General features: G+C 38.0%; 1 protein-coding gene across 1 annotated transcript in view; it reads left to right on the top strand.

The window, feature by feature from the left end:
• POF1B (POF1B actin binding protein) overlaps positions 1–13,797 on the top strand; it is a 223,606-nt gene that overhangs the window by 38,437 nt on the left and 171,372 nt on the right. Inside the window, exon 5 of the mRNA XM_058291189.2 lies at positions 9,890–9,991. Coding sequence (XP_058147172.1) covers positions 9,890–9,991 — 102 coding nt within the window. The remainder of the gene's footprint in view (positions 1–9,889; positions 9,992–13,797) is intronic.

Genomic DNA, 13,797 nt, shown 5'->3' with positions numbered 1-13,797 from the left:
CCAGGGTTTAGGGGACACAGACCTGGGAACCATGCATCTGGTTAACAGGGGGCCTGTGAGCACCACAACACAACATAGCCTTCAGGGATCCCCGCAGCTGGGTGACAGCCCTAGGGTAGGGCTCCCACTTGCAACCTCTGACCTCCATGTCAAAAGTTCAAAATTCTACCTCTCACAATAATCTCTTCTGTCACTGTCTCACCAAATCGACATCCAGACACCTCCTGTCCTGCAAGCCCCTGAAACAGCCCGCTCAGGGTTTGGGAACACCCCACACAACAGAGTTCCCAGGAATCACTGCGGCCTGGCCGGCAGCCTTAGGGGTCGGGCTCCACCCAGAACCTCTCACCTCTGAGTCAGAAACCCAAAATTCCACCTCTCACAAGAATCTCCTCTGTCACTGTCTAAACAAGTTGACTTCCAGACACCTCCCACCCTGCAAGCCTACTCAGGGCTTCGAACTCCCCAGCACAGCAATGCCTTTAGGTATTGCTGCCCCCGGGCCACCAGCCCCAGGCAGAAGGGTCCCATCCACAACCCTGACCTCCATGAAAGAGACCCAAAATTCTACCTCTTACAAGAATCTCCTCTGTCACCGTCCCACCAAATCGACGTACAGATACCTCTTGCCCTGCAAACACCCAAAACAGCCCAGTCCGGCAGGACTCCAACCCTACTCAGCTGCTTCTTTGCAGGAGAGATTATGACGTGCACTCACTTAAATGCCATCTTTCCCCACCTCCCTTGATTTTGTACTTTCTACCACATATTTCATTGTACATTTTATGTTAAAAACCATAGTATTAACATTACTTTTATCCATTCCATTTTAGCTCCTATAGGAGGTAGTAATTGGAGTTACATATCAAAGAATAAACACGATAATATTGGTATTTATATTTACTGAAATGTTTGCCTTTACTGCATCTCTTAATATCTTTATGCTGCTTTGAACCACTGTCTTGTCCCCTTTCTTTTCATTCTGAAGAATGGCCTTTAGCACTGCTTTAGTGTACATCTAATGGTGGTGAACTCCCTCAGCTTTGCTTTATTTGGTAATGACTTACTCTCTCCCTCATTTTTTAAATAAAGTCCCACCAGTTATAATCTTCTTGGTTGGCAGTTGGATTCTTTCAGTACTTTAAGTATTTCAACCAAATGCCTTCTTGCTTCCATGGTTTCTGATGATAAATCATCACTCAATCTCATTGAGATTCCTTTGTACATTACATGTTCCTTTTCTCCAGAAGCTTTCAGAACTTTCTTCTTGTCTTTTCCATTTAATAGTGTGATTCATATATGTTGGAGTATATTTTAATTCATATTTATCCTGTTTGCTGTTTTCTGGTATTCTTGAATGTGAATACTCACATCTATTGCCAAGTTTTTGAAGTTCTCTATCATTATTTGACTATTCCTTCTGTCCCTTTCTCCTTTCCTTTCCTTCTGCTATTCCCATTATGCATATTTTGGTACATTTTATGGAGTCCCAGAGGTGTCATAGACTACTTTTACAATTATCATTCTGTTTTCAGCTCCTCCTCAGCCTGACTCATTTCAAAGGTCTTGTCTTTGAGTTCACTGATCCTTTCGTCTGCCAGCTCCAATCTGCTCTTGAAATCTTCCTTGGTATTTGTCTTTTCAATTGTTCTTGCCTCTTCAATTCCAGTATTCATGTTTGGTTCCTTTTCAAAATTTCTATGTCTTTACTAATACTCTTATATTCCTTGTTCCTGTTTTTCTGATATCCTTTATTTCTTCCTCTGTATTTTCCTCAGTTCCTTGAGTGTTTTTTAGATCATTTAAAAATTTCTTTTTTTCAGTTGTCCACATTCTTATCTTCTTTGATGATGTTTTCTGGATTTTTTTCTTTTTCTTTGGATGGGTCATCATTTTCTGTTTCTTTGTTGTCTTATACTCCTTTGTTGAATACTGTACATTTGGACATTTTAAAATGTTAAATCTGAGATTTAGTCTCTGTGCTATCTATTTCTTGATTTCATGACCAGCTGATGATAAGACAGAGATTTTCTTGAACATTAGCCCTCCTATCATGAAGGTCCACCCAAGGAGAATGGAGTTTGTGGGGTTTTCCCTTCCTTTCTAGGACTGCATCTTTTCTTGGGCTTTTGCTTATTATTTGTTTTGGAGTTTTCCTATTTAAAGGAATTTGGTTGTCCCCTCTGTTTCCCAGGAGACAAACCCCTCTCCTCTCGGGGCCAGAAGCTGTCAAACCTTTGCACCAGACTGCCTACCTCTATGCCTTTCTATACCCTTCTTTCATTGTCTCAGGCAGTTTTTGCCTAGAGGGAAAGTTCTGAGTGGAGGGGCAAGCCAAAGAGGACTTTCCCAAGTCAACCTTTCCTAGGTGAAACAGGGCCAGTGACCCAAAAAGAAAGCCCTGACTATCTCCAGTGTGCCTGAAGAGAGGATCAAGAATTTCTTCCATGGCTCTCCAAAGCTGAGCCTTCTTCGCATGTCCAGTAAACGTAGCCTTTCCACTACATATCCTCCACAGTCTTGAAAAAGCCTAGTATCTTTAAGTATTCTTTGCCACAATCTTTGTCTGTGAAGAAGAGTTCAAACAGTGGCCATCCTCAGAGCCAGGCCCCAGTGATATGAAGTCTCTGAACAACAACAATGATCAGTGTTTGACCATCTCTACCTCTGGTCTCAAGGAAGAGGATTTTAATGTACCTTTCTGTCACCAGTGAGCTAGCCAGGGCTTGCACTCCATGGGGCCTGTCATGAGTATGGGGGACAGAAACTTGTAGCCATCATATAGAGAAAGCAATTCACTCTTTTTTTTTAAAGATTTATTTTTTATTCCCCTCCCCCTCCCAGTTGTCTGCTCTCTGTGTCCATTGCATGGCAGGGCACTCCTTGCAGGCATCAGCACTGCTGCATGTGCCAGCTCCACATGGGTCAAGGAGGCCCGGGGTTTGAACTGTAGACTTCCCATGTGGTAGGCGGACACCCTATCCATTGGACCAAGTCCGCTCCCCCAATTCACTCTCGTTTACCATAATTTAACATCCTCTTTATCACTTTCTTCCCTGGATGTTGTATAGTTTCTTCTGGCCTCTACACCTTCACCATATTTGTTTCAGACTGTTCTTGCTTATTTAATAACTGTTCTGGTGGGAGGACTGTGTCCTGGAACTCCCTACCCCTCTGTCTTCCCACAATCCTCACTGATTATTTTTGTAGGACCTTTTGAATAGATTACTTTGGTTAAAGTGTAGCCCACCTCAATCAAGGTGGGATATAATCTTATTACTGGAGTTGTTTAGAAGCAGAATGAAATTCAGACCTAGAAAGACTCAGAGAGGAAAAAGCCAGAAACTTAACATCAACAGAATCAGGAAGAGGAGGAAGAAAACAGGAGATGCCACCATATGCCTTGCATTATGACAAGCTAAGAACTAAGGATAGCTAGCAGCCAGCCTCATAATGCCAGCCATTGAAAGAATGCATCATCCTGCTTATGCCTAGATTTGAACTTCCTCTTGGCCTAAAAACTGAGAGCAAATAAATTCCCACTCTGTAAATCATCCTAACTAACAGTATTTGCTTGAATAGTTCAAGAAACTAAACAGATTTTGTTACCAGGAGAATGGGGTTCTGCTATTTAAAATACCTCTAATGTGGAAACAGCTTTCAAATTGTGTAGTGAGTAGAGACTAGAAGACTCCTAAAGTTCAAAACTGAATGAGAGTTGTATGAGAGTTGTAGAGAAAGTTTTTATCATTTTAGAGAATGCATAATTTATCGTGAATAGTGTGTTGGTTATGCTCATGCATCAACTTTGTCAGGTCATGGTAAACAGTTGTTTGGTCAAGCAAGCATTGGCCTAATAGTTACTCTGAGCACATTTAATAGACTTAAATAACCAGGAAGTTGATTGCATCTGTGGTTGATTATATTTAAAATCAAATGAAGAGATTGCCTTCAACAATGAGAGACATCCTATCTAATCAGTTGAAAGCCTTAAAAGGAGAAATTATTATTTCAGCAGTCAGAAGAGAGATTTTCCATGTCTAATTCAGCCAGCCAACTTCTGTGGAGAATTCATCAAAACCCTGCACTGAAGTTCCCAGCTTGCATCCTGCTCTATGGAATATGCATTATGACAGTTGCATGACACAATTTTATAAAATCTCATTATTTACAGATATCTAATGTTGATTCTGATTCCCAAGAGAGTCCTAATATAAATAGAATGTTTATAGTAGTATGGATCTTAAAGGTAGTTCCATTTTCATGCCTTTGAAGGAAATGGTAAATTTCTTATGGGAAACTGGAGTGAAAGTGACCCTTATTTTAAAGTGGCCGAGAACTTAATGAAATTTATTTCTGATGTCAGATGGAAGGCCGAACTTGGAAGTGATGAATTTGATAAATTCAAACTATAAATTCAGGAGATTTCTAAGTTTGGAAGGTGCAGTCTTGTTTCTACTTGGAGCTGATAGTGACATGAGAGAGAAAAGGAATAAGTTGAAAACTGAGCTCCTGGGCACAAAGAAACAAGAAATTGATGGTTTTGAAAATAAAAGATGCTCCAAGAGTGGATATAGAAGTAGCTCTATCAGGGAACTCTTTGATATTCCAGACAGTGAGTTCCTGGAGATTAGGGCTCTATGTGAGGTTGTAACATAGCGTGGACTCAATCTGCCATTTCAGATGAAATCAGGATTGGAATTTCAGTTATGCAGGAAAGATATCTGGAAAGTCCTATTGTCTGATGGATTGGACTCCTGTGAACTACATGCAAAACCAACAAGGTTTTTATGTGATTTTTATGAGTGGGCCCATTGCCAGCCTTACTAAAAGGGGCAGAGAAGGGAAAAATGCAAGAAAGAATGACTTCAAGGGCAGTACTATGGTAGTCAAGGCCTGGACCAAAGAGATCTCCTTGGCCCACGAGAGTCAGACCCCATGTGTATGGAAAGGTTTTGTCTACCCCTGAGCCTGAAGAGTTTGGACTTTTCACATTATTGTTCAAGAATAGTATTACCATTCCAATTGTCAGAGATGATAGATCCTGTGCCCTGAGATTACTTCACTTAAGTTTGGCCCAGGTCAGTCAGCATAGGTCTTAATTATATAATTATTGAAGTCCTTTGTAAGTGGAATGAAATTCAGACATAGATAAAGAAAGCCACAGAAGAAAGAGCCAGAAGCTTAAAAAAAACCAGAAGAAAAGAGAGAGCCCAGGCTATGCCACCCCATGTGTCTTGCCATGTGACCAGCTAAGGAACAAAGATTGCCAACAGCCAGCCCCAGAATGAAAATTTTTTGGACAGAAAGCCTCATCTTGATGGCTCCTTGATTTGGACTTTCTCTTAGTCTCACAATCTTGAGTAAATAAATTCCCATTCTCTACAGTAACCCATTGCATAGTATTTCCTTTAGCAGCCAAGGAAACTAAAACAACTATTATTAAAACCAATGCTATTTATACATTACAAATTACAGATTAAAGGTACTTTAAAATATATACTTTTAATTGATAAAAGTACCCTTCATTACCATCCCTATGAAAAAGAAACTTGGCCTCTGAGAATATAAATGACTTACCTAAATTCACACAAATAGGTGATGGAGGCAAAAATAAAATCTAGGTTTTATGAGTCCATAATATTTTTTCCATTGGAGATTGCTTCTACTGATCCTGATAGTCTAATCTGAAGAATTTATTGTAGTGAAAATTTTAATTCTCATCTGTTGACCTCTTTGAGGCTTTTATACCTTCAACTTCCTACTGATTCCTGAAAATTTCTCTTCTCTTGACTTCTATGACACTTTACTCTTCTGATTTTCATACCTCTTAAGAAGTGTCTAGACTAAAGTAAGGGGGAAATGGAAAGGAGAAATGAGTTTATATGGCTACGAGTTTCTAAAAAAGAGTCTGGAGGCTGGCAGAAGGATTGCCCTCATGCACAACTGAGCAGAGTCAGAGAGACAGATAAAGCAGATACAACCCCCAGATATTGGTTCCTATGAAGGCTAAAGAGACCCATGAGAGTTATGGTCATGGCTGATGGGGTTTACTACCAGGGCAGATGGCCCCTCTCTGGAAATGGTGTTTATGTGTGATGAATCTGGACTCAGATGGGATCTCCCTTCATAAGACTTTCATACTAATCTGCTGGAGGTGCAGTTAACGTTGGGGTTTAAGATATAGTTAGGGGATTTGAATCTCTGGACTGATAATGTGATAGCCAGGTCCTGAGCCTCAACAGACTCCAGCACCTACAATCTGATTTATTGGACTTACCACACTCAGCTAAGATGGAGTTGAAGAAGGACAATCACCACACCATGGAGCCTAGAGTGATTACAACTGAAAATGGGAGGATGGCAGCCAGCATCCATGTGGAATCTGAGCCTCCTCTTGACATAGAGGTGCAATGGACACAACCAATCCAATGTCCACATAGAAGAGGTGGCATTGGATTGGGAAAAGTGGACATGGTGGACGATGGGTATGGGGAAGGGCAGGAAGAGATGAGAGGTGGGGGCGTATTTGGGACGTGGAGCTGCCCTGGATGGCGCCTCGGGGGTGATCACCGGACATCGTGGATCCTCACAGGGCCCACTGGATGGAATGGAGGAGAGTATGGGCCATGATGTGGACCATTGTCTATGAGGTGCAGAGGTGCCCAAAGATGTACTTACCAAATCCAATGGATGTGTCATGATGATGGGAACGAGTGTTGTTGGGGGGGAGAGGGGGGGGTGGGGGGGTGGGGTTGAATGGGACCTCACATATATATTTTTAATGTAATATTATTACAAAGTCAATAAAAAAAAAAGAAGTGTCTAGAACTATCTTTGGCCCTCACCTGCTTTTTTAATGGCTGCATGATTTTAACTAGGACTTCTAAGAAGATGGTTCTGGAATATAGATCTACAGCTTTGAATTACCCTATCAGTTGCAGATATTTGTTTTCAACTGTGTGCTAGGCATCTATACCTGAATGTCTAACCACACATTTTTTTCTTGTAAAAGAACCTCAACTGTATTTCTTTGCAACCATTTATTATATTTTAAAGGGCTTACTATGCACTATGTAATTTGCTAAGTGATTTGAGACATAAAAACATGAATCAAACCTAGATACTTAGAAGCATGTAAAACTCAATGTGTTCCAACTTTTCCTATTTTTTGTTTTTGGCACCATTAGCCAAGTAGTAGACTGCTCAGTTTCAAGATTCCAGGGAGATGTTTGAAGAATACTGTACTTGAATATTTGGATAATCTAATAATGGCTCTCCTCCCTTATACTCTCACCCCTTTCTGATTAATCCTCCAGAAATAGACTTCTATTTACCTCTCACCCATGTTTAAAGGTTAGTAGCAATGCTGCAGTATGTGTTCATTAATTGTAACAAATGTACCATGCTAATGAAGGATGCTATTAATAGGAAAAACTGTGTGTGTGGGGGGGAGAGTGGAGCGTATGGTTATCCCATATATTTTCTATGTAACATTTATGCAATCTAAAACTTCTTTAAAATTACAAAATAATTTAAAAAAATGAAAGTAAATTTTAAAAACACACAAAGGTTTCTTACTACCTGGAGAATCAAGTTTCATCTGCCAAGTATGTCCCTTCATATAACTTACACGTTTCAAACCTTTGTTAATTCATTTGTTTTCTTCCCTTAGAATATAATTTTCTTCCATCTCTTCATATCCAAATTCTGCCTTGTCCTTCTCTCAAATGTCACCTGATCCAAGCAGCCTATCTGAGCACTGCCAGATAGAACTCAGTTTTTCCTCTTCTGAATTCCATTCCATAAGTTATTTTTCTGTACCTCTTATGGCCTTGTCACATTCTACCATATATTATAAAAGTTTGTTTTCATTTATTATCTAGACCAGGAATTAACAAACTTTTTCTAAAAAGAGTTAGATAGCAAACATTTGAGGCTTTGTTGGCCACATAGGATCTTCTCTCTTTGTTTTTCATTTCTACATTTTTCATTTATAGACTTAAAAATCTATAACCATTCTTACCTGGAGGGTAGTAAAATGGAGGCTGCTAGCTGTATCTTGCTGACCCCTAATCAATAGTAAATGCTCGTGGGAATAATATGGGTCTGATTCATATTCGTATGCCTTGTGGCACTCAGCAACTTATATTATAAATAGTAAGCCCTTAAACACATGTTAAGTGATTGCAAACAATAACCAAAAAGACTCTTATATAACAAAAATATAACTTCTATTGTATTCTTTTCTAATATATTCATTCTTAGTTTTGATTATTCATTAGCTAGTCAAATTTAGTTACCTATGTGTTTCTTTTGTTGAAGTATCACAGAAACATTTAGTTAAAGCACTCTTTATTCAAATTTGAATACAACAAGTATATAGCTTTGGGTACAAGAGAATCTTGCCTTGTCAACAATAAGTGTTAGTCCACTTGTTCTAAGGTTGTTCATAATAGCAGATGACAAGAATGCTGTTAAATTGATTTTAAAATGTCCCTAAACCATGGGAACCTCTTATGTTTTTTAATGTAACATTTTGTATAATCTATTAACTTTAAAAAAAGTTAATTTTTTTTTTAATTTTTTAATTTTTTATTGACTTTGTAATAATATTACATTAAAAATATATATGTGAGGTCCCATTCAACCCCACCCCCCCACCCCCCCTCTCCCCCCCCCCAACAACACTCGTTCCCATCATCATGACACATCCATTGGATTTGGTAAGTACATCTTTGGGCACCTCTGCACCTCATATACATTGGTTCACATCATGGCCCATACTCTCCTCTATTCCATCATGTAGGCCCTGTGAGGATTTACAATGTCCGGTGATTACCTCTGAAGCACCATCCAGGGCAGCTCCATGTCCCGAAGACGCCTCCACCTCTCATCTCTTCCTGCCTTTCCCCATACCCTTTGTCCATTATGTCCACAAAAAAAGTTAATTTAAAAATTAAATTTAATTAAATTTTGAAAAAATAAAACAATTATCCAACACCAGGCTTGACCATCTCCTCTTTTATACTGTCTCCCTACATTGCAAAAATAAATGAATTTAGTTGTTGTTTTGTAACAAAGCAGTTCTAACTCTCTATATACAACTAAAGACTTTTATTAAAAATCAAAAGAAGGGAAAGGAGATATAGTGCACATTACAGTCATTTTAGGCTCTTGGTCTGATCCGCATTAGCCCTTTCCTGATTTCTTTCAGTTCCTGGACATGTCACCAGCCTTAATTTCATTGGCTGATCTCTTCTAAGCATTTACCTAATCCCATGGCAATTAATTTATTATATGGAGTTACAGTTGCTCTTTAGAACTTTACTTTGTTCTCAGTATTCAAGACATATTTTGTACTGAGAGTCTAAACCTTGTTTATAATCACACATAAGAATTGCACACTTCAAGGGCACCTAAATTGAGGTCCAAGAAAACAATTCAATATAGTTCTACCGACTTTGTGGCTCAGTGTTGCCGAGTTATGTTTCACATCTCTCCCATATTTTGCACAGAAAGAAATTTCCCATGAACTCAATTTAAATGATAATGACCTTAGGCTTGTCTACTTAAGAGGAAACTCATATCTTGCCTTAAGTAAAGAAACAAAGATTATTCTTCTCAGAATCTTGAAATCTCTCACAAAATACTTTTTTAGGCCTAGGGAAATGTAATAGGTGAGATCCAGATAGTCTTAATTAAGAAAATGGACTATCTTTATTACTATTTCCTTACCTTCCTCAGAATCTTCTTCGAATTTCATTCCAGTCCCTTCAAAAGTCTGCCACTACTTCAGATCCTATTAAAGATTGGATGTTTGCCTAAGTTAAAGTTCCTCTATAAAGATTATTTTCAAAGCAAAACACAATCTTTACTCTCTTTATAGGAATCACTGTCTCCATTCCCAAAAGGAGGTTATTTCTCCCCCAGAAACAATGTTATATATGAAAAAACAATAAGAAAAGTAGAAAAGCTAAATACAAATCAGGTAAGTAATATTTGTTTTAAGATTTGTTTTGTAAATGTATTAATTGTGAATTATTAACATTTGGATAGAGCTTTAACAAAATTCAATTGCCAAGTACTAAGCAAGAGTACCATGAGTCAAAATACCTTTTTACATCTGCAACTCTTCATACCATCCTTTACACTTTCACATCCATTTTCTCATGTAAAGTATTTTTATGCTTGTATTACTAAAAAAGAAACTTAAGATATGTGAAGTCACATATGAAATAGGATATAACAGAATATGAAGTTAAGTTAGATGCGCCAATACCTTGTATGCTTCTTTTAAACTGTTCTCACAAAACTCATAATTTAAAACATGATTTACCCTAGTTCTGTCTTTTTCTTTTAGTTTCTTTTTTTATTTTATTTATTTTTTTTAACTTTTAAATTTTCTTTTGAAGAAGATTTAGATTATATAAATGTTATAATAAAATACAGGGGATTCCCATATGCCTCTGCTCTTCCCCCTCCCACGCACTCCTACACCAACAACATCCCTCATTAGTGTCATACATTTGTCACAATTGATGAATACATATTGAAATATTGCTTCCACTTGTGGATTATATTTTACATTATATTTTATACTCTATCCCACACAATATTGTAGGATATGACTAAATATATAAAGGCTTGTATCTGTCATTGCAGTGTCATACAAGACAAATTCAGTGTCCCAAAAATGCCCCATATTATGCCAATTCTTCCCTCTCCCTCCCTTCATAACCTTTGGTGGCCACTATCTCTATAACAATGTTAAAAGTTTTCCATTGCCAGGAAAATAATAAGTCTATAATAGAATACTAATAAGCCTACTTCAGTCCATTGATCATTCCCCAATCTTGAGGATTTGGGGATGGTTGTGCCCACTCTGTTTCTAATTGAGAGGGGACTTAGATCTCATGGGGCAGATGTATGAAACTCTCTTGTTTGCAGTTGCAGACTCTCTGTTTCTTGGGATGAGCATTGTCCATCATCATCTCCTTGTTAATTGTCCTGGGTGAGTCCAATGAACTGGAGAGTAGGTGTTGCAATTATACTGAAATTCAAATCTCAACTGGCACATGAATGGACCAAAGATTAGGTCTCTGTGACATATTTAACAAGTATAATGCTAATGATAGGTTCAAATGAAAAGGTCAGAAGAGTCATCTGTAGGGAAACTATAAATGAGTCTGTTATACTGGGGATCATAAATTCCAAAATAAAGCCCACTGATAGAGTGCTGAATTCCCACAAAGGAATTTTAAATAATGTTTTAAAATAGTTTACGTATGTAAAACAATGTATACTGTAAAAAATCTAGAAAACTAAAGCTTTAAGATATTATATAGATATATTATATAATATATATATATATATATTTAAATCCATTAAGCTTTATTGAGAAACCAAGCACAGAGCACAAAATTATACAGCAAGGCCATGGCAATTGCAAGGCATCTTGAACCCCCAAGCTATTCAGGCAGCAGAGGTTTCACAGTGAATCCAAATATGTCCAGTCCATGCTAAGCCTAAATTGGGTACTGTTGTCCCTTGGCCTTTCTTGAACTAAGGAAGTTAAATAATATCAAATGAATTTTTATTACAAAATATTTTTTCTCATATACAAAGAAACAATTTTAGATATTCTAAATGCCCCCTTTAAACTTCCAAGAAGAATAATATTTTATTTTTTTGAGCACTTGTGAGTAGTCCTTATCAAATTTATAGGTACTAATACATTATTTATTTGATGCCCAATAAATATTTGTTGAAATGGAGTAAATTCTCAGAACCATAAATATCAAATCTTTAAGCTTCTCATCTGTTTGTAAAGCTGGATGTAGTCTTAAAGGGTTCTGTATGGCATGACAGAACATAGACCTTCCATAGGAGAAACAGGATGTTTCTGGATTATGATACCGAGTAAAGAAAATTTATCAAATATGTCTATTCTTCAAAACACTTTCCTAAAGCTGTAAAATTATAACACCTGTCCTTTATTCTACTGGGTTACCAAAACAGTTAAAGTTTGACATATATTAAAAAGTAAGGAATGTTTGAGGCAATCATTTCACACTGTTCTCACTTCTTGCTTGATAAAGAATAAACAATTTTTGTAATTCTTGGTCTCTAGAAGAAGAGATTGAACATCCTGTACATTATTATTGGTGTGCAGCTGGAATAATAAGAGTTCCTTTAAAAGAATATTGCTATTACTTTATATTAATTTGCATATTTACTTGTTTAAGCCCATTTTTCTTATTAATGAACTAAATGATTTGGAAAGTTTGGAAGTGCCATGAGAGGCTGCTCAAAGTAAAAGGAACAATGCAGATGGAACAAATGACAACTTCTTTGTATTATTTGAGTTTCAGCAGAGTTTCAGATAAAAGCTGGATAGAATCAACGTTTGCATGTGCTTTCTTACTGTAACATAAGTCTAGTCAAATAGAACTAATTTTATAAGATGGAACTTGTCCAGAAAAGAAGTCTTTGTAGTAAGAATGTGGTAAAATGAAGTCAGTTGGAAAATAGTTATCCATTTCATGTGATTTTGCTCTAAATCTTTTTTCTCCATCAAAGAAGAAAAAACATGAAAAATCAGAAATGTTTTCTATCTTGTACTTTGTAAATTCAGCTGGTGAAATACTTCAAAAATATGGGTAATGTATGAAAATATTTCTTTAATTACATAGTCAGGTGTGAGAATTGAAATCTGAAAACCTGCTAAGAATTTACTGGAAGCAATGAGTGGTTCAAAGGCAAAATAGTTTCAGGCAAGACACCTCACATACTGGGATTGTCAGCAATCTATTCAAGAGTCAATTGATAAATTAATAAAGGAAGGTCATAGAGAAATGGATTTTTGTTTTCTTTATTGCCCTCTCTCTTAGTTTACCATAAGGTTGCTGATGCTAAGTACCAGAAGTAGCTTGGCTTTTATCAAGGGGAATTGTTTGAGGTAAAGAGAAGATCAAACAACTATCAGAGATACTTTCTCACCAAAGCCAGTGACTCTTGATTCTGGCATCCTACCATGTGGCAAAGATGGCCACCAATCTCTGCTGAGGTCTCTGCCTTCCCTTTCAGAATCTACCTTCTCCTGGAGCTCAGCGGTGAGCAACCAGGCATAGGACTTGTCTCTTTCAAGCCTTCTCTCTCATTCTCAGCTGATTCACTTTCCTCTTGAGTTCAGCTGTGAGCTCTCAGGCATATGGCAGGGCGCCTCTCCTCAGTTTAGGATGCTCATGTCCCAGTGATTCAGGGCCCTCTTTCTGTGCTTCTGTGTTCTGCAGTTTCCATGGGCACAGTCTCTTGTGGCTTCTCTGTTTTCCTGCAGTCCTCTCTCTCACATGGCAGGATCAAATACAGGGGCTTCCTTTTTCTTTGTATCCATTTATATCAGACCCAGAAAAAGGGCATAAACTCAAGATGTCTCACACCACATTGATGTAGTCCAATCAAAAGTCCCCATATAGACAACCAGCGAGATGGCAGCAGAGTAAGGAGTTCCTGCTACAGGGAAGCTAGTCAACACCCAGAGCTATCTGAAGCTATCAGAAGCACTTGTTTTGGGGGATCCAGGAGACCAGTAGCTCATCCTGCAATATACTTGAAGGAATGGAAGGAGAAGACTGCTCATTTGCAGAGAAAATTCATAAGTAGAGCACTCCACACCACAGAGGCCAGTGCCCATCCTCCACTGGAGGCAGAAGCCACCTCAGTAGATATTCCACAGGTGGAATTGAAAGCTCCATTTCCCAAAAACAGGGGAGGAGGAAATGGCTGGCCACTGAG

The sequence above is a fragment of the Dasypus novemcinctus genome, chromosome X (assembly GCF_030445035.2).
Source record: "Dasypus novemcinctus isolate mDasNov1 chromosome X, mDasNov1.1.hap2, whole genome shotgun sequence".
NCBI lineage: Eukaryota > Metazoa > Chordata > Mammalia > Cingulata > Dasypodidae > Dasypus > Dasypus novemcinctus.
Note: the sequence above shows the minus strand (reverse complement) of the source record. Positions and strands in the feature narration are given on the sequence as shown.